The sequence below is a fragment of the Trachinotus anak genome, unplaced genomic scaffold (assembly GCF_046630095.1).
Source record: "Trachinotus anak isolate AG129_WGS33_773 ecotype Australia unplaced genomic scaffold, CSIRO_AGI_Tana_v1 ptg000007l, whole genome shotgun sequence".
In the NCBI taxonomy this organism is placed as follows: domain Eukaryota; kingdom Metazoa; phylum Chordata; class Actinopteri; order Carangiformes; family Carangidae; genus Trachinotus; species Trachinotus anak.
Genome location: NW_027273858.1, coordinates 18,757,604 through 18,778,937, shown reverse-complemented (window position 1 = coordinate 18,778,937; position 21,334 = coordinate 18,757,604). Strand labels below are relative to the sequence as shown.

Here is a 21,334-nt window from a genome sequence, read left to right as displayed (position 1 = left end):
CCCTCCCTCCCTTCATCAGCACCCTAGTAACCCAGATAAAGTAAGGCTGCAGCCTTGAAGTGAACTGAAGTGAACAGTGGCCGCTTGATTTCACTTTTCGTGTGTGGGAGGGAAAATGTGTTCTTTCCTCCTCCAGATGTCGTTGCTGCACAATAGAAACTCTGAGAAACTCGATTAAATACAGGTTTATTGTTCAAAGAGCTGGGGGGAAGCAGATATACAGTATATATATATATCTGTTGTACAGACGGCCCTTTGGAAAGAATGAAAAAAATGAGACAGTCAAAAGCTGAGATCTGCTATTGTTACTCCTCCTATCTAGAAAAATGTAAAACTAAAAAAAGGCAAAGCACAAAAACACATTCTAACTGTGCACAGTTTTGAGACTCAGAGACATTTTACTGCCCTTTGTTAACGCATTGTAGAAACAAGCTGATAATTACTATTAGAGAGTCTTTAACTGTTGATGACAAAAACAATGCATTTATTTCCAGTGAGTCCTGCTGTCTATACCGAGATCTTATGAAGATAATAATAAAATTCATCACGAGGATCGTAGACTTCTGGAAATCTACTGGAAATCACTGCAACCATCAGACTGACAAATGTAGATCTGTACTCAAATGGAAAGCCATAACATGGGACTGGACAGTAGTTAGTTTAGTTGTAGTATAAAACAACTTCTGGTTAGCTAGCTAACTGTCCTTTCAAAGCTGTTTAAATACAGCCATCATATTATTACTTTAGCCACTTTCAATTTACCAGAAAGTTGTGAAATTAACCTACATTCAGTGTTTTAAAAAACTGAAGCTGTTAGACCAGATGAGATTTTTAACCACCTCCCTCAGAGCTGGACAGTATATGTTATTCTGACAGGACACATTCAGAGATTTCAAGACATCTCAGAGGTATAAAAATGAAGAGGTATAAAAAATAAAATCACCTTATCATGACTAGAAGAGCACCAGACTCAATGGTGTCAGACAGTTCTCTTGTTATTACCATAATATTATACCCATATGTAGTGCTAATATACCCATGGACAAATTATGGGAACAGTTTGGGTTCACCATTGTCGTTGTCACACCCACATGGGGCGAGCCCTTCTCTGTCAGTCATATAAGTGAAAGTAAGATTAGTGCACATTTCCCACAATGGCTCTCTGAGCAGCTGGATAACACATTTTTTTTAATATTATGGTCCAATAATAACTGGTCCACAGTGACAGACTGTAGTGGTACTTTGCCTTGCTTTTCCAACAATCTTCTTTGTGTTTAATGGGGCAGCTCACAGTGTACAGAAAAAAGAGGCTTCTTAAATCCTGAGTAAGGTAATAACTGCGTGGGCACTGTTTCATATGAGAATGTGTTACTTGGTGTTTTGTTAAAGTAGGTATTTGTGTCTGAGTGTTCCTGAACCTGAAAAGAAGCTGCTTTGTATGGCTGAGGCAGATCGAGAAAATGTTGTAGTGCATCACTTTTTTTCTGCCAGAGGCCTTACAGAGCTGGTAAGAGGATCTGCAAATGGAATGTACGTACATAAAGTACTTCCTAACAACTTGTGAAGCAACATAATGATTATATTTTCCATTTTGTTATCATTGGGTGGCTGGGGAGTGGGGGTGGCGACAGTGTTAATATCATAAAATCAAAGTTTGAAAATGAGTATGACAATAAATAGAACTGGACCTCTTCCACTGGTGTAACTAGCCCAAGATTTGATATGTATTTACCAAAACTGTGCAGTTTGAGTTCTCAGCACTAAGTTATGTCAAAAATGGGAAACTGTAACAATGCTCAATGACAACTGGAACTTACAATATGCTACCTACACCATGAAGTGTCTACACAAAATATTGAAGAGGACCTGACAGAGGGCTGAGTGGTAAGATATCGGTTAGCTCATTCATCAAACTAGCAGTATCCACCTAAACTGAATGCTAATTTGAAAATCCCTACATACATACGTAAACATATGGGAAAAAAGAGATGACAATGAAAACAACAGATAAAGAGAACTAGTCACAATAAGTATCATCTGAAACTGACTCAGAAAAATCCCCAAAAGGCCTTACTCTCCTTCCTCTGAGCAACACAAAAGGATCTGCAGGCTCTTGGCCTCCAGTCCTCCGGCAGCAGCCGTGCAAGGATTGTCCCCTACTGGGGGCAGCATCAGTAGCAGCAGTCCAACAGCAGTACCAACAAAGGCTCAGGGACTGAACGCCAAAAATGATCATTATCAGTGTAGTGTGCCAAGATATGAGTTATCCTCTTCCACAGTTTAGGGATGCATCAAGCTTATTAGCATTTAAAATTTCATGCCTACAAATAAATACCATGTAAAAAAAAAAAAAAAAAAAAAAAACTGTTATTTCACAAATCTAGAATTTTGTAGCTGTACAGGGTGAAAGCGTCCAGGAGTGTTAGTAGCATTGATTTTTTTTCTCTTTTGTATTTTTGAAAGGCTTCTATGGAATTGGAAGAACTGTTTTGAGACCACCAAATCTGCACAGACCAAGCTACCTGCTGGTGCGGAAAACTCCTCTCTTGCTCTCCTCTCTAAGCTGCTTACTCAGGGGAAGCATCTAGTGCAGACAATTAGAGATACTGGCAAAGGATTATGGGAAAATCCCTCCACCCTTTGCATTTGAAGGCATGCTGTACTACAGTACCTTAGTGAAACTCGAACTTATCGGACAGGTCCTCTCTTTGAAGTGCAATAATGTTAAGGAAACACAGACAGAATATCACTCCCCTTACAAGACAAGGCAAAAAATGTTCATTTGTGCATTAGTGTCTTTCTTCCATGGGTCCATATGCAGTGTTTCAGGGTGTGCCTCGGCTACATTGGAGCAGGAAGATGTTGCTGCCCTTACATTGTCAGTGTACATCCCTTCTGCAGGTACACAGAAGATGTGGTTTGACGAGACCCAGTGAAGGAAACGCAAGAGTCCTTGAGCAACAATCCATTTAATCCTTAGTAGACAGTGTGCTTATGTTAGTGTGAAGTCCCTCGATGGAGGTTGAGATGCTTTGGAGAACTGTTGGTTCAGTTCCTAGTTTAATTCACATGTTCAGTGCACTCCTCAAGTTAACTTAGGGGATTTTTTTCAGTTCCAGGCAGTATCACTGGTGCACTTCATTATCAATGAGGCTGTCCTCACCAGACTGGAAGTCCTCATTCAAGCCATTTTCAACATTGATTATTTCCTCGTCCTGCGAGGACCCCTGGCCATCCTCCTCGCCACTGCCTGAACCAGCCTCCTCCGAATTTGGATCTTGAAGTACCTGAGCAATGTACATTTGCTGTGGGGGAGAAAATGAAATGAAATAGAAAGTTAAAGTCTAAATGCAAGCTCATATTTCAGAATAAGATCTTACAACAAAAGGTTGTTTCTATGGATTCTGACACGTCCTGCATTTTTCTTTTCTGGCTATCGACAACAAACCAAAAGCATAATTTTTTCGCCCTTAGAGTCAATTCATTTCATAATGATACTTCTTTTCATTACAAAATATTGTTGAAGCCCATTAGTTAAAATATTAGCATATCTTACAAACAGACCAATTCTTGTTTAGAATATCTAATACTCCTCCTCATGTTGTTTTTATCTCTTTTTTTCCTTTTTCTAGCTTCTTTTATCTTTTGTGTTCTTGTGTACATATGAATATCTGACTTTGTTCCTCACGCCTTGTGACAAGGCTCAAGTCAAAACTTTAATAAATTAAGTCATTTTTGCATAGGAACTATAAGTGTGTAACCCATGTTGTCCTTTCTTTTCCATCCCATGGCCATCACCTGCAAGCTTTGATTACATCTCATGCTTCTTTTCACTGTTTCATATTGAGGCACATGCTCATATTAAATAAACATGATTGAATACATACTGCTGCCCTGTTAGCTGCAGACATGCACACTGGACGTCCATTCTCCAATCCATCAGTCTCCTGGGTGTCAATCTGGGACTGAAAACACACATTTAACATAAGCACCTGAACATAAAGCTGGTGTGAAATACTGGCACGGAGAATTCAGAAAACAAACAGGGGGTGAATATTTGGTTACCTTGTAGTTGTGAGCACTGAGATATTTAAAATGTCCAAAGCAGACGTGGGAGAGGCAGACAATGATTGTGATGATCAAAACTATGAACGTGAACGTGGACGTTGCAGCTGAAAACCCTGGGGGAAGAAAGGAGGGAGAGAGGGAGGGACACTAGTTTAATATGTGCTTGTGCGTCACAGCGGCAGATATACTGTAAATAAATCTGGGTATGTGTTAGGACATCAGTGGCCTGCAGATGGAGTCCTCTTCTTACCCGAGCGAACAGTGGAGAAGAACAGAAGCCAAAAGAGACAGAGAATAGGAGCAGCCACTACTTGGTTGACGGCTCCAGAGTGGATCTTCTTGTCCAGTTTGGATGGCAGATAGGCGTAGTACATGTTGTACCTGTCTGCTAGGTGTTTCAGCAGCATGTACATTAGCCCTGCACAGAGACAAGACAATCAGTGGAAGTAATCCCATTAGCCCTGCTGATAAGCTTCTGTGTAAAGAACAGAACCACTGCCTGGCCTCTGTATGTTTCCCCTGCAGTCATTTAATCAGCACACTATCATGATGTGAAACAGCAGTAACACAGCAGGGATACTAAACTGTAGCACTCACCAAAAGGGACGATGATTGGGCAGGTGATGCTGTAGGTCATAACCACAGTGAAGACACACATCATCCAGGCATAAGCTGCCCCAAACTGGAACTCATAGGCTTGGTGCTATGGAGACACAATGACTGGATATTAAAGAAAATTGAAAATCTAAAACACCCTAATTTCAAAATCTGCATCACATGTAGCTGATTAACCTAATGAAAAACATTTCCAACTTAAATCATAGCAGAGATTCTCATTTATTACGAAATTAAGTCTTGGCTTTCTGATATTGAGCTGCTTAATTGGCTTTTTCATGCACACAACAAGGAAACCATTACTTTCCCATTCAGTTTCAGAGTAGATGTTCATGTAAGAAGTCATTTATATCGAGCTATTAAGTCTTAAACTAATATATTTCACGTGGACCCATGAGTGATTTAAACTTGGCAACCAGATCAGGGACTAACCCTCTTGACATTCCTCCGCTCGGCTGCAGAGCGAGCCAGGCAGAGGCGGATCATGTACATGAGAAGACCGGGGATCCTCAGCAGGTCCATGGCATTTCCAATGAATGCAGACGCAATGACATAGTTCACGAAGAAGGCTCCATTGTCAGGAAGGAACACACACCTAAAGAGCAAAGAAAAAGATCATTATCACTAAAGACCGAAGAAGTTTGAAAACACATTATTGCAGAAGCAATTATTAATTCAACTACAGTATATGAGACCTTGCTGTGGTCTAAAAGACTGAATTAATGAATTTTCAAAATACAAACAAACTGGACTGTTGACACAGTATATTTACAGCCTGTTCTGTTTTGTGCCGACTGACACAGAGTTGTACTCAGACATCCATAAAATTCTGCCACTTACTCAAATCTCACTGCAGCATCTGCCAAGAATCTTCTGTCAAAAAGCCATCGGAAGAACACATCCAAACTGCAGAGATACAAGAGAGTGGAATCAGACAAAATGAACTAATGTATAACTTTAAATTAAGTCGTATTGGAGGGGATAAATAAAAGCATGTGCTATACCTGCTGAGTCCTAGGGAGGGCAGCAACAGGACCATGAAGATCAAGAAAGTGTAGCACTTATGCATTGTGGTCCTGTTCTCTCCTGAGCTACAAGACCAAATGAAATATTTGCACATGTTATAAACAGATACAACACACCAACCAGAATCGGGTATAAGACAACAGGACTCTGAATATGCTACACTACTGACTGCAGAAAGTGTGACTCATACCGGGTCCAGTGGGCTTCGAAGAAGGCAGAGTAGTACACAATAGTAGGAAGTAATGCAGAGAAGGACCACAGAAGGAGGGTGGGGAAGAACTGGGTGATGATTGGATTCTGGAAAACAGATCAAAAAGACATAGACACGTTGGGTCAAAGAACAAAAGTGGCGAATTCCTGTGCATGCTGACTTGTGGTGATTCTGACTTAACGCTGTTAAGAGTTCATATTTTCTTCTCCTTCAGTGTCTCTTTCAATGATTCTTTGCTTCAGTATGGTAATGACACAGATGCCTGAACTGAACTTTGAACGCTTACATTAAGGTACTCCACTGGTTTGGTGACATTGAACTTGTCCATGGTGGAGATGATGATGGCTGGGGTGGTGAGGAAGAACAGGAGGATGAAGAGGACACAGTTGATGATCAAGCAGCGGATCCACCAGGAGAATCCTCCCACTGACAGATGCTCCCTGTGGGATAAAGGTCATGTAGCGGTTAGACTGACACTGGGTGATGACCCACAGTTATGGATACAGCTGGCCAGTAAACTGATACTGCAGCTCAAAAACCAGTTTTTTCATCTGGTGTGAGAAAGTCTCTTCTAAGTGAATTGAAGTTCAATTATAACTCAGCATGATATTAAGAAAGAATGTGATTTGAATGTGTTCTTACCAATAGACATTTTGTGGATCCGGAGCGTAGCTGACAGTCCAGTTGTGTGTGTGCAATTTGGCGCTGAACTGAGAGCTCTTGGGTTCCCGACGGCATTGGCAGCCCTGACACTTGCAAGCATTGAAGTCCTTCAAAATTCTGAGAGCAAAAAGCCACGCAAACGACACATGTTGAGTCTGGGCCAAGAGGTTTGTAATAAGCCAATTTGAAAACGATCTCTTAGATACACATTCACTTATTTTACAGTGTGTGAATATACTTACATGGCAGTGATGGACTCATTCTGAAAGGTGACAAAGGCCATTCCTAAAGGCTTCCTGTTGACCTTTTCTCTCTCTTTCCTGTAGTCGTCTTTCAGTTGTCCCTCCAGCTTGGTGTAGTAACTCACTGCCTCCTCCTGTGAAGGACATTAACATTTAGTTAGAGTTTATGATCCTAATTGACATTACCTTGCATTACAGTAATGGTAAATATAATTTAATACATAGGGTTAAATTCAGGATGAGTTTTAAGTATAAAACTAAATATCAAACTAGAACTTGCCTCTTTAAATGAAACAAAACAAATCACTACACTTACTGAATGCAGAAACCAACACTACCAGTACTTTTTACGTCCATGATCCCAGAAAGCTTCTGGGATGACTTAACAACTTTGTGGAGTTAGTTAATTTGGTGATCATTTATATCAACAAGTATCAATTTAATCTTTTAACCCATGTTGGAGAGAAATGACCAAAATAGCCAACTATGAACAATTAATTTTTAAAGTGAACAACAGGAAGGAAGTATTTTGGAAAATATGGGGTCCCCATATGAATACAACATTGAATGGCTAACCAGGGACAAGGTGACAGTGGTAATGTATGCAAGATGTTACCATCAAGGTTTTTGAGCGATGGCCCGTATTGCATGTCAAACTGTACTGATGTTGTTGTTTGTCCATTTAGGTGTAGTCCTCACCATACTTGTTTAAACAGGAATGATAGCAATGGAATATAATGTTTGCACTTACCTGTTATTAGTAATGGATGTGTGAGTAACAGCCATAGCTTAGCTACACTTGCCTTGTCTGTCACTATCTGTTAATCTGTTAATATCATTTATTAGTGAAAATGTGTGGGGTTTTTTTTGTTTTTTTGTGGCTGTTCTAGGATCAGGTGCCAGCATGGTACATAAATTTTTTTTCCTGCTTAGCCCTGCTTCTCCATGAATCAAAAATCAGATGGATGTCTTCTTTATCTTCCCCTCAAAAATGTTGTTAGTATCAGCTTGTAAACAGGTTTTAGGAGTGTGTTATTCTGAGATAAAGTAGTTAGTCTGACCTGCTCACAGCCTTTGATGATGCAACAGCAAAGGTGTCCACAGGGCTTTGGATTGATCATGGTGGTAATATGCTCCTTGGCCTGCAGGTCAAGGAAGAATTTCTTGTTGCGCTCTGCCTTCTTCCTGCATACAAAACAACAGCTGTGTCAGACTGTAGAACTATTTCAGTGAAACATGCTCCTGTCCTGGAGCCAATACGACATTACACAAATATGCTTCATAAAGCTATGAAAGGGCAAACACACACTCATACACTTACGGTTAAAACATTTGTTACCTTTCAGAGTTAAGATACATCAGCCTGGCCACATCGTAACAGATCCGAGCTTCCAGTACAGTGCAGTTTTCATATGCATGCCTATGAGAGAGGGACAGGGAGGGAGAAGGTGAAAGACTGGATACATTTACAGAAGTACAAATGTACACAAAGCTCAATACTTACATATTCTTGACAACAAGAGCAGTGTATTTACAGTAAATGACATCTCTGTACCACATTGTAATATCACTGGCAAGACCAAAAAAGGTGAAGCGGGGGGGGGCTCAATTGTGGAGGGGTTTTGGCAGAGCAGGAGCAAAAATAAGAAAAAAAAAGAAAATTACTATTTGGCCGAGTAGGAGTTGAGCCAAACAACCCCCACCCCGTTCCTTGGTCTTGACACATGACTTGCATAATCCTGCTCATCTGGCTTCTATTACAGACAATTACACATATAGGCCTGTCATTGTCTGATCCAAGCCATAATGACGAGGACAAAACAGCTGCTTTTAACAAGAAAAGGCATGGCTCTCATACACCTTAATACAGTTACTGCACAGTTAAAACCCATGATAACAGTGCAGTGCAACCTATTTATAAGAATACAGATTTAAGCTTTGTGGGATATTAACTGTGGAGCTGGGACACAAGTGCTTACTCAAAGTGTTGCTTTATCTCTGTCTCTTCTGCATATTTGGAGATTCCATTGACAAATAAAGTGCGTTTTACCTGCATAGAAATAAAGAAATGGAAGTAATTACCAACAACATTCATTCATGTGTCCAAAAGTGGATTTTCTGAAAGTATGCCACCCACCAGGTCATCCTCCTTGTAGTGCATCTTGGATGTGTGCCGTCTCATGCTATACACCGTCAGTAACAGGTAAAAAAATGCGAAGATGGTGTGTAGCCACAGTAGTGTATTACTAGGGAAATAAAGGGTAGAAAGGGTTTAATGAGAGGGTTAGAAAGAATAATGGTGCAACAGTGCACTTCAACAGTAAAACACAAAGCTTTTGAATAGAGTATACGCTAAATAAAGTCAAGGTAAAAGAACTACTCACTCCGCACCCAAATTGGCTATAGTGGTTCTCCCAAAACTATAGGCGTTATTTTCTGTAAAGAAATAATGTATTGTATTACATTGTATTGCACTGCACACAATACAGCAAGGAATGCAGAACATGGTTTATTTTGGTAGCAAAGTAAAAGGACATTTTGTTAAAGTAGTTTCTCATTTACACAGAATGAAAAGTATGCTTTCACAGAAGGTTTTCACACAATTATAGCAGCAGGCAGGAGTACAGCACCCAGGCTCCATGTTGAACCATTTAGTCACACAGAAAACCAAGACGAGGTCAAAACCTAGTGTATGGCTGGACCACCTATGGTCAAATCCTGATTTTATAACTGCGACTTCTGACAAATTAAAAAGGAGTTTATTTGCTGTAGTGGAGGTGAGGCTCAGTGAATTGGAAGTGCTCCTCTGCTTCCCTACAGTTCCCATCAGCCAGGAAACCAGAGCAGGGTCAGTAGACTGCAGCCATATACCAGATTTATACCTAGTCTTGTTTGCAAAAAAAATCCATACAACAGCTAAGGTGGCACCACTTCAGGCTCTAAGCACCCCCCCAATAAAACCTTTAACCACCAGGAACTCCAACTCAGTGACGAGGCATTCGGCTGACAAATGACAGAAATATGATCAGTCAGACAGTCAGGGATATTCCAGGTTATAGGGCTGGACACACTGTTGCGTTCCAGGCAAAAAGGAATAAAATTTGTTTTTGGATGTGCAAATTCTCAGACTTGTCAGTATCCAATCCATTTTACAGAACACAGTGCTGTAGGTTATACAGCTGTGTACATGATTAGAAAAGTTTTTGGGGTTTACGTGCTAGAGAAGTTTGCAAAGTTTTGTATACTTTCATTCATGGGAAGGCAATTTTATTCAGAAGATAGAAAAAGCACAAAGGCAGACAAGAAGAAAACAGGAGGAAGAAAAGAAGAACAAAAGAAAATCAAAATCAGAATCAAAAAGAAAAAATAAAACTAGCTAAAACAAACATACAAGGATCTACTGGTAGTTAATTCTAATAAACTCACCTAGCAGGTTTCCCGAGAAGTTAACGGGCAAGATGATGCCCACAGAGAGCACGCCCACCACTACCAGCAGGCCAATGATGTGGCGCTGAAAGGACAAGTAGTGCACTGCATCCTCACCACACTTCTCCCTTATCTCTTCATCCCTACAGAGAAAACACACCAACAAAGTCAACTATTTAAGAGCAACTCAGAGCAGAAAAAATATAATATCCATTAAATCAGCATTACACCAATGTGTCTGATTTCCAAAATGCTGCAAGTAGCTTGACTCACTTGATGCGGAAGATAGCAGTGAGCCAGGAGCAGAAACCCTGAGAAAGAAGACAGCAGAGAGCTGAAGGTGTTGTAACAGTTTTCACATGCAACATACAGTAGCATGTGAAAACTACTGTATGAACAAACATCTTATTTCATTCTATAACAACAATAACACACTTACTGTGTCTCTCTGATCAATGTCCACAGAACTGGAAACTGAGGTGAGCCTTTCATAGCGTTCAGGCGTCTCTGATGTCATGGCAGAGGCCACACTGTATGCAGAAAACACAACACATTGTATTTGCATGATGTTACACAACTCCCAAACATCAGTATGTACCACAAGGGGATGTTAGTTATTTGCGCTTTGTGAAAGTGGGATTACCATCAGTATGGAAAGTTGACAAGACAAAACACACACGCCCTGAAATGGACTGAAGAGAGTTTACTCTGCGTGGGCTCCACACAGGATTTGGGTTGGTAAACCTAGTCAACCACAGGAACACTCTCTGCAGCCACATTTCAGGCAGCATTAGGAGTAAGTTGCCTACTTTACATCATCACTGTCGGGGTAAAGGTTGTGATAAAGACAGAAGGCAGAGCTCTACTCAAAAGAGTATTCACCAAGAAGACAACACAAACCCAGTGATCATCAAGAGGCAGATCTGAATGATTCCAGCAGAGCTATGGGTTCTCCTGGACATATTACAGCATCAAGACCTTATTATTTACTGTATACACTTTAGATTTCACTCCCCAGGAGTTCATGTCAATTCAATGTATATCTAACTGGAAAATATGAGGAGGCGCCAGACTCTAATGGAATCCCAGCATTGGTTCAGTGTTGACTACTACAGGAGAGGATGATGTCAGCCAGGGCTCTAAGAGATGTTTAATGGACTGAGGAGAGAGCCTGTGGTTCTAAGCCACCATGAGTCCTCCTCACCCACATTCCTGTGAGAAGTAGGAAAGGCTCATCTCAGCTCTAGCAGACAGGATATACTCTAGATGCACCATGTTAGGGCCTGTCTATGAACAACCACAGATCAGGGAAGCGTTACCTCTCCCTGTAAGCATCCTGTCTGTGCAGCTCATGCGGCGCGCTCAGACAGAAGAAGTCTCTGCTTCATAAAGAGGTCAATACACAGATTAGCACACACAGATCTGATTAGGGTGGTGAGAGAGGACAGGGACACCCAACAGCAGAAGTACAAGAGTGGCAAGGAGAGGGAGAATAATTAGGAGTCTGGCACTGGGAAACGCCTGGAGAAGGAAGAAAAAAAAACTAAACCATCAAGAGTGAAAAACAGACTGAAACCCACGGCGGCCTGGGCAGAGTGGACAAGAGTTACGAGTTAGGTTAACTACAGAGAGAGGAAAGGAGAGAAGAAAATGGCGGTGAGTCTACAATATGGAGAAATAACATACTATTCCCGATCATCCAGGCGACTGTACCGTTGATCCATTCGTCTGGTAAAAGGAGAAGCAAAACAAAGCTATTCAGCTCAGTTAAGAGGAAATGGCCCTGTTGGCCAGTACGGGTGCTGGTTCAAAGAAAATCTGGGAGAGCATATTACACCACAAGCATACAAATGAAGGTTTCTGTTCATTCTGGTATACATTATCCAGCCAGATAATTGCATTTATGGCCTATTTTTTGATAATAATCTTTTCATTCATTTGGATTGAGAGTCACTGCTTATGACGCTGGAACAGCAGACACATCAACCTTATACCCCATGTTCAGAAGACTAACCATGTTTCCTGGTAAGGGAACACTCGCTTTTCAGAATTTAAAAAGTCGGATTTCAAGTCAGCACAGGGTCATGAGACAACAAACTACATTTCCTGTGTGTTACAAAAGTGTCCCATGCTGCCACCCCCCTCCCATCCTCCCACCATGCTGCAGCCCCATTCTCTGCTCACATGCAGCTGCAAAAATAGTGTAGCTGCAACATCACACAAACACAGCAGGGGGATGTAGGTGATGGAGCACTGTGTCATGTAATTTTCAGGGTTCACAGTCAAATAGGTCTGTAGCAATGTCTCATCTCCCTCTCTCCCAATTTTGATCGGTCCTTTTGATTCATCTCACTGTGTAGCAGTTTAAAAGAAGCAGTTGAATCAGCCCTTGCTTCCACAATTTCTCCTAATTTGATCAGTGTGCAGACATCAATCTCAAATTATCCCAATATATCTGGTAGGGTATCATCATACAATAGTGAGGAACTACAGTGTATGGGGCTTAGGTGCAGATAGTGGTTTTAAAGTGGTCTGGAAAATGGAAAAATCTAAACAGATTTTTAAATAGATTAGTTACTAATCATTTGTTTCTTGCCCCATTTCAGGTTTATTCCAACTGCAGCCTGGCCTTTCTATTTCAAAGTAAACAAACAATTTAACAAGTCACAAAGCATGAAAATGTCAGTGTGCTTTATTGCTATTAAAAGGAAAACTGCTGACGGTGACTTCCTGTCTGGAGCACCATCCTTGTGATGTCTGCTTCTGTCGCAAACTACGTAGCTCCACCCTCTGATCAAGAATTCAGGATTTTTCAGTGTGAACTTACATGCAGAATGAACAGCCAACAAGAGCCAGATTCTGATCAAATCTGTCTTTGGCAGAGAAATCAATAAGGGTCGAGAGCCACAATGGCTGGTACCCTCTGAGACACTACCATCTGAATGCCGACTGCCACAGGCACCCTTTAGTGTTAAGCTTCTGTCACATTTTGCCCCTATTGGCCACCAAACACTTTCTGACTATAGGCAGCTCACAGCAGCAGCTAAGGCTTCATCCACACTAACTCATTTCAGTTTTAAAACTTATCACTTTTGCTACATTTACACCTGACTTCCACACTACTCTGAGTTTTTGAGCCCCTAAAATGCAGACCTTTGGAAACACTGCTGGTCCCTTTTAAAGTTTGAAAACTGGTGAATGCAACATGGATAATGAGTTACAAGTATTGCTGATCTTGGCAGCTGTTGTGCAGGTAAAATTTGGCATTTTATAAAAGACAGAACTGCCTCTGCTGTTCCTCATTTGTAGTATTTTCTGCAACTAACCAACTTCAGAGTTGACATTCTCCTTTTTGTTTACACCAGCACACGTAGGCCCAGTGTTCACGAATGGTCATGTGACATGTGCTTTTAGGCATGTTAGTATGGACGGAGATCATTTCTGATACACAGCTCTCTACCAAGATGTTTTTTTTGCATTAATACATCTTCTGAAGTTGTTTTATCTGAGACAATGCACAAAATAATGATTGACACTCCTAAGAAAAATGTTCAACTGATAATTTAAGCAGGAAAATCTTTTTGGAAGGTAATTTAGGTTAGCATCATTTTGACTGCGTGCCAAAAGTTAACTTTGGATAATAGAATCTACCAAATATTAGCCATCAACCACTACTATGCAATCAGCACCTGTTACTTGTATAAAGAAATTGTGATGTTAACATATCAAATTTCAACAATAGTTAATATATTAGTGCATGTTGGGCATAATGTTATTATTTTACATGTCATAACAAGTCAAAATGATTTGATATTGGACTTTCCAGTCTGGTACAATGTGCTCTAATTACCTGTCGGCATCGGTCACCAAAGCAAGGCGCCCGTAGTCCCATGCTACTTTTCTCAAGAAGGAGAACACAAACAGCAGCACCTATAAGTGCAAAACAGTGGCTGTCAACACCTCCAGTTCCTTTATTTACATTACAGAAACCTACTGAACAAAAGTTACACAACTGCTCGAAGGTGTTCATCATTTAAAACAAATTCCTGGAAGTATTTCACATCAGATCTGAGAGTAATGAAGAAAACAGAAAAAAGGAAGAGCTAGCACTGCGTCATGTCTAAGATATTTTGATGAATGGTGCAAAAATATACTCATCAGCTGGGGTAACATTTGACAGACAAAGACTCACCAAGAAGCACATAAAATCAAGGGCTAGGACAGTTGGTACTCCCCCAAAAGGCAAGCCCTGGAGTACTGTGCTGCGAATTCGGGCCGAGTAACAGTAGTCCCTGGTGAGATTGGGCAGAAGCGTCGGGCAGCCCCCTGGAGCAGAACATTCTGCTTCAATCAGTGCCATTATTAATATCAACACTCAGTGCCCCACTCACTGCAGCATGTTGGCAACCTGTAAAGAAGAGGCAAAAGTGTTATAACACTAGGTATGATGATTATTACTATTCCATTTGAGCCATAGTGGTCATGCTGTACAAATTCTGAAGAGTACCCTTTTCCAATAAGAAGACAGAAATTCAGAGAAGATGGAAATAAGTGGAAACTTAAATTGTCTGTCCCCTACTGCGGCTGACATTTGTCTCGTTATTACTCACATGCTCTGCTGTTGCTTTTGACCACATGCATGACGACTGAAATCTGCTTGTTTTAAATTACTATGCACTTTCTATTCCTTCTTCACGGCCAATATATGTGCCAATGACACATAGTTAACTTTGCTGCTCTGGACTGACCAGAAATAACTGTAATAAAATGATAGTGGAAATTTATATTCTGAACACAAAGACGTCACAGTACTGAGGCCGTCACATTATTAACCAGCAATTCCTGTCTCTAGTCAGTAGACAGAAAGCAACACCAGCATCCCACTGGAGACATGGTGTTAGCAAAATGACAAATTTCAAAGTCCAATATTCACTCTGAATCGGTCTGCCAACACCTGAATAAATATCTGTGTCTTAAGCGTTCAAGATGTTCAACTTTCTTCAGTGGTTACATCCTTCGTTTTCTCCTCAGGCAGATAGCATACCCTAAGCTTTCCTGTGCTTGTTTACAGACATGCCTTGGGCTTTGATGAGAATATCTGGGTCAGAGGACCAAAGCAATGAGCTAAAAGCTGCAGAAAATTTAGAGAAACCTTTCTCATTACATTGTGTCATTTATCTCCCAATGCCGGTTTAGGAGTAGGGTGTGTCTAACCCTGACAAGTCAGATTTACCAGACGTGGCCTGTTCGGATAAGCATCACATTAGCAACCTTTATATTTTGTTACTTTACTTTCTTCCTTCTAGTCTCTCATGCATTTCAGGAAGAAACAACAAGCAGTTGTCCTAATAAGCTAGCTAAAGGCCAGTGATGGAAACATTTGAGAAAACATGAATAGTGTATGAGGGATAATGAGTCATGACAAATGTATCCATCATCCTGAGTAAGCCCAGACAATCCTTTCTCCTGGCGCAGCACACAGCACACATAAAGTGTGAAATCTTGATGACACTAGGGTCCAGATTCATCGACACAGACGGGGATGGTCTCAGTCAGGAAACAGATTTAGATGACCATTTAAACTCCACAACAATATATGAGGGGCAGGGCAAGAGTATCACTTAGATAAAACACTAGCCACCCAATCAATATCTGTTATCATCTGATGACACAACAATATAAGCATCCTATACAGTAGCCCTGAAGGTACAAAACAACTATATCCTGATCTACAAGCTATCACGTTTTAAAAGGTGTCGTATTTCACACAGACTGAACAAAGAGCTGGAGAAGGCGTGTAGGCGTTCTAGAGAGCGCTGGCAAGTGTGTTTGCACAGTTGCAGTGCTATACTTGTGCCCTTCGACCCACTATTACCAGCAGCATTCACGATGCTGCTCATCTGCCCTAACACTAACTCATTTATCCTCTCCCTGGAATGTTGTGACATCAGTGGAGAGGGACGCAGCCAGAGCTGAACAATAAGCCGATAGAGACTACAGGGTTCAAATGGCCCGGTCTCAACCCAAGGAGGACACAACATACCCCCCTATGTCCTCAGCAACGCTGCTGCAGATCCTGGACCCATCGCCACAGTTCCAGCTGTTTTAAGATTCAACACCAACATCTTAAGAAGGGCCGAAACATACATCAAAAACAACTTCATTTAACACCTAAGTTACAGATGTTACTTAAGACACAATGAGCCCACCTCTTGGCTGCAATGTCAGTGCCAAAGTAAAAGTTCTTGGATGTCATTGGGTTGCTTGTATATATGTATATATCTGTTACACATTTCTCACATTATGCCATCTGTATTTGCTTTTAATCTAAAGGTGTTGGACACAACAACAAAAACACAATGCAATACAAAATACAATGCAACAGTGCTAAAAGCCTATAACTGATTAGCAGAGTAGAACTGAGTCAACAGTTCTTTGATTCAAAAATTGAGCATTTAAAGTTTTTTTTAAGGTGGTATTTATAACAGGATTACATTAACCGGCCCTGGTATTTTGTTCACAAATTGTGATTTGCCTTGAATTTGTTTACCTGCTGTTTCTGTTTAAGGTGCACTGTGGGGTTTTCTTTTAAACAAACAAAAGTTCTATTTACATACAGTGTTTCTCACCAAGACACACTGTGTGTGTTATTAAGGTCTTACAAACATGTTGAGTGCATTTCAATCTTCACAGAATATTCACAAAGCCGATATTCTTAAATATGGCATGCACACCACAGCATGTCCTTGTGCACATGCCGGATCCAAGCAAAACAGGAAGCCATGTTGCCTTTTCAAAATGCCATTAAATGTGTGACACAGAAATTTGGACCATGACTCCTGACAGCAAACAAGCGCATACAAATAGTGACTGACATTATTAAACTGAGGACAAACAGTATCACATTTAACCAAGTTGATGTTTTCTGAGATCAAATCCACTCTTAACTGCTGAGATTTGTAATCAGCCTCAGTTGTATAAAAAGACAAAAAACAAACAATATTACCTAAACTCTGAATTGTAAACAAATTGTTACCTTAAAGGCAGAACGGTATATGAAATAATAATGTGATATTTGTGATATGATTACACCCTGATGAAACAAGGACTGTGTTTTTGTGTATTTTGCGTATCCTATATGCTACCAATTTTACATCTCTAACTAAATCAGCTAATTACATTTTCATTTTCTATGACTTTAGTATAACAGCCAGCATTGCAGACAAATGTCTAGAGCTAATTTATACTAAAACTAATTTAATTTTAAGGTCTAAAATGTTTTTAAACAGCATTGTACGATAACAGCATGACTCAGCAGACCAGAAATACTGCGCCACCTTTCCACCTGATGCTAGTTGCCATGGTACCATCGGACTGGCACACATTCTCAAAATACAAATAAACATAAAGGGATGAAAGCAGTGAGGGAGAAAATCCCATGCTTGTCCATTTGAACCTCAATCTAGAGTGAGTCTGCCGTTTGCTCTACAGCTTAAGCAGGCAAAACAATGTGGTCAGTCTGAGTGTTAGGAATAATATATGTCTTTTTGTTTTTCGTTAGATAAACAACATCAGAGCAAAACGTCTACCAGGAGAGATGAAAAGAAAAAGTCAACACAATACAATACAGTGCACTATTCAGATCCATTAAGGCAGCTGCATGTTTATTACATCCTAATAATATAATGTAGCTCTTTTCACTCATAAGTGTGAAATTGAAACTGCACAACACTCATGCTTTCCATCTATAATTTGTAACTGCACACATATTGATGACCTTGTGCTTTTAAACCTGCACTGTTTTCTTTCAGTGCGTGAGTCATTATTTATTTAATCTTCATAAGCCAAATATTTAAACAGGCATCGTGCAATACCAACAGTGGGTTATGAATTTGGTTATCAGTGGTCTCCAGTCAACTTGAGATGCTCCACCTTTCTTGCCTAACTAAATAAAACCAAATGTAACAAAGGAGGGACACAGACTAGGTGGCTATGTAAATTTAATTGGTTTTGTTCAACTCTTTTACACTAGTTTAGAATCCAGATAATGACCAGAAACCTTCAATGCAATATGTTATTTATGATGATGTGATTGGATAAATCAACCAACTATCATATGTTGCTTGCAGGAAAGACTATGAGTAAGTTCCACTAATATATCCCCAGTGATGTTCACATCCTGTAACAACCGAAAGATATCAGTCACAGATATTTGTGCTGTTTCAAAACCTGGTAAAGAGTCTGAGATCGTACATTCTTTTCCTAACACACATAAGTACATGTGTACTGTATAAGACAAAATACTTAACCTTAATAAGCCAACCTCAATAAATTTGCATCATCCTGATCAAGTCTTCATCATCACGTTATTGAGAGTCGCTGACACAAAAAGAATTAGTGCACACCCCATGAGTGCCAACGACACTGGCCAGTGTAGACATTAATAATCTCCACAAACATCTATTCAAATGTAATCAATCTGTACTTTCATGTCAAAGTATTAATACTGTATGTACCATATATATATATATATATATATATATATATACAAATGAGCTCTTTACATTACACTAAGCCTCAGATTACTTTATATACCACTGAAGCAATTGATTGATTGATTGATTGATATATATATATATATATATATATATATATATATACACACACATACACACACTATATATGTACTGTATATATACAGTACACATACAGTATTATACTTTAGCATATATGCTAATAGAATCAATCTTGGGAATTCAAAAACATACTTTATATCTTAATATACATACGTTCTGCTTTATTATAATATCAAACTTGGCATGAATTTTCAAACAATGCTGATGACTGATTAGGGTAATTTGACATATTAGCCTTGTAGTTATTAGGCAGTAAATAATTAACAATCGCCTGGTGCTTAAGTTTTCATTATCACAGATAATGATGGTGTCAGAGTACCATTTCATTATCATGTCACAGCATGTATGTTAAGACTACATATAATACAAAACAAGGAAATGACGAAAAATGTTAAATGTTGAAGTTCAAATAAGACATATTTCCCTGCTGACACAGATTCATATGAACATAATCAGTATTTATTAGTCAAAAATATTTTATACTGAAATAAATTCAACAATACAGATAGCATACCAAAATTAAGATTGGATGGACACCAAAATAAAGTTAGCGCTAAAAGAGGAAATACTATTATACTGAATAGAACACAAGTGCAACTAGCTTCTCATCTAAAATCAGCAACACAGAGTCTTACTCACTTGATAAATCCAATGAATTACGTTATCTCTGTAAAAGTAATCTTACTATTGTGATTGAGGTCTACCATCAAAAGACTGTGGTCTGTGTTCCAGCCATTCTTTTGATTGTAAATGGAAGCCTGAGCTGAAGACTAAATGACTACAAACAAGTGCAGTGATTCAATCAATTAATTGCTTCAGTGGTATATAAAGTAATCTGAGGCTTAGTGTAATGTAAAGAGCTCATTTGTATCATCCATTTCACTGCCATTATAAGTTCTGAGCTTAGGCAAGTAGTTAAACTAATCAGGCAATTTCAAGACATAATTTTTCATTCAGCTGGTGATGGGCACTTGTCTGTTTCACGGTTATAGATGCAATGATTGACTGACGCCACAAAAATTTATCAAATTGCAAATAGGCAACCATTGCTTTTAGCATGGTAAATGAAAAAAAACATTATCAATGTTGGAAACGCACAAATACCCTCATCATTCCGTAAGATGTGAAGCTAGTGAGGCTGGTGAGGCACTTCTGTATTGGAATTTTTTTATCTTGTGTAAAATGGGTAAATGCAGAGGTATGTCAGACTCATACTTTTCCTTGAAACGTTTCCCATGAATATTCTTCAATGTCACTAGGCCACAGTATGGCTGATGAACAATATTAAGACTGCTAGCAGCCAGCTCATGTTTATCCCTTTATGGGCTATGCACAAAGAAACACTCAGGGCATTAACTGTCACAGCCAAGCTGTGACTAGTCCACGATGAAGCATACGTAAGTGAACAATCACAGTTTAACCTATTACTGTCAAAGAGATTCTCTTAATCCAGCATTGTTCAACCACTAGCATTAGCTAGACAGCTGAGATATGTTAGGAATTGCTGAGGTTTCGCTGTTTAATTTAAGGTGTGTCAATACAGCCAAGCACGACTACTGCATTGTCTAATATCGTTTCCAGTATCCTAACGTCCATGCATAGACTCTCCCAAGCATTATGGAGGTCCAGTCTTCAAAGTTATTTTAAAAATATACTGACGTCTCGCCCTAATTGATCTACATGAACAGCGCAGTATTATCACTAACAACAAGCTGAACATCCCCGGGTCTGATGAGTACCAGCAGGCGAACTTTATCCGATGTTTGCGGCTTGAGGGAGAAAAACAATATACAATAATCGTTAATGTCACAGTCTCCTAATTCAGAACAATACACGAATCCACACGACTGACAAACCTGCTTCTGTTTATTGAGAACAACTCGCATGAATGATGAAAACCATGTCACATTGCGATGAGCTGACTGAAGCTCTTCAGCGTTAGCCTACCGCTAATGGTAACGGGATGTTTACTCGTTTATTGTTCTAACAACCAGTGACTCCACCGGCAGCAGTGCATGGTTATGGCAGTTAGCCGCCACAACTGACAAACAACCAACACGACTGTCGTGAAACACCGATAAAAACAGTGCTCATCTGGTAAGAAAGCCAACTTACCTGACTATGATACGCAGCAGGGGCAGAAACTGTCACAATTAGCTAATGTGAGCTAGAAGTCAGCCGTAACGTTGACGTTAGCTAACTTAGCCCCTCGGTGTAGCAAATAACAGGTGGAGGCTGGGAACTAATTCCCGCATCAAAATGGGTTTCGCTGAATCTCCCCGTCCACGACACTAAAGCTAGGCAAATGGAGTTAGTGAGTCCTTCGGTCAAACTGTTAGCAGTGACAGACAGCTCTCCGCTGCCTCGGATGTGTCTGTCAGCCGGTTGAACAACTCCTGCCTACCCGACCAGTCCTCCGGCAGGCGCAAGTGTCGTGCCTGAAAGAG

General features: G+C 40.0%; 1 protein-coding gene across 3 annotated transcripts; it reads right to left on the bottom strand.

Moving 5' to 3' along the window:
* Positions 1 to 172: 172 nt before the first annotated feature.
* LOC139623187 (CSC1-like protein 2) lies at positions 173 to 21,334 on the bottom strand. Of its 3 annotated transcripts, none has more exons than XM_071481215.1 (24): positions 21,003 to 21,334; positions 14,444 to 14,659; positions 14,102 to 14,181; positions 11,938 to 11,979; positions 10,691 to 10,781; positions 10,525 to 10,562; positions 10,252 to 10,394; positions 9,210 to 9,261; positions 8,963 to 9,071; positions 8,805 to 8,875; positions 8,165 to 8,245; positions 7,887 to 8,010; positions 6,826 to 6,959; positions 6,563 to 6,700; positions 6,207 to 6,360; positions 5,900 to 6,006; positions 5,688 to 5,774; positions 5,524 to 5,589; positions 5,116 to 5,278; positions 4,666 to 4,771; positions 4,319 to 4,486; positions 4,066 to 4,181; positions 3,888 to 3,959; positions 173 to 3,305 (listed from the first exon to the last, which is right to left on the bottom strand). In XM_071481215.1, exons 2-24 carry the CDS (start codon positions 14,609 to 14,611, stop codon positions 3,126 to 3,128), a joined length of 2,490 nt encoding a protein of 829 aa, XP_071337316.1. In that variant the 5' UTR covers positions 14,612 to 14,659; positions 21,003 to 21,334; the 3' UTR covers positions 173 to 3,125. The 3 variants fall into 3 exon arrangements, with proteins under 3 accessions (XP_071337316.1, XP_071337314.1, XP_071337317.1); XM_071481213.1 differs by having other exon boundaries at positions 3,888 to 3,965; positions 21,003 to 21,141; XM_071481216.1 differs by lacking the exon at positions 11,938 to 11,979 and having other exon boundaries at positions 3,888 to 3,965; positions 21,003 to 21,141.

Bases quoted from the DNA above. Each gene is read 5' to 3' on its own strand.
- LOC139623187 (XM_071481213.1), bottom strand. From the start codon at position 14,611: ATGGCACTGATTGAAGCAGAATGTTCTGCTCCAGGGGGCTGCCCGACG. The intron at 8,876-8,962 runs GTGGGTGGCATA...ATTTCTATGCAG, and splicing joins ACTACAAGGAGGATGACCTG to GTAAAACGCACTTTATTTGT. The intron at 6,361-6,562 runs GTAAGAACACAT...TTTATCCCACAG, and splicing joins GATCCACAAAATGTCTATTG to GGAGCATCTGTCAGTGGGAG.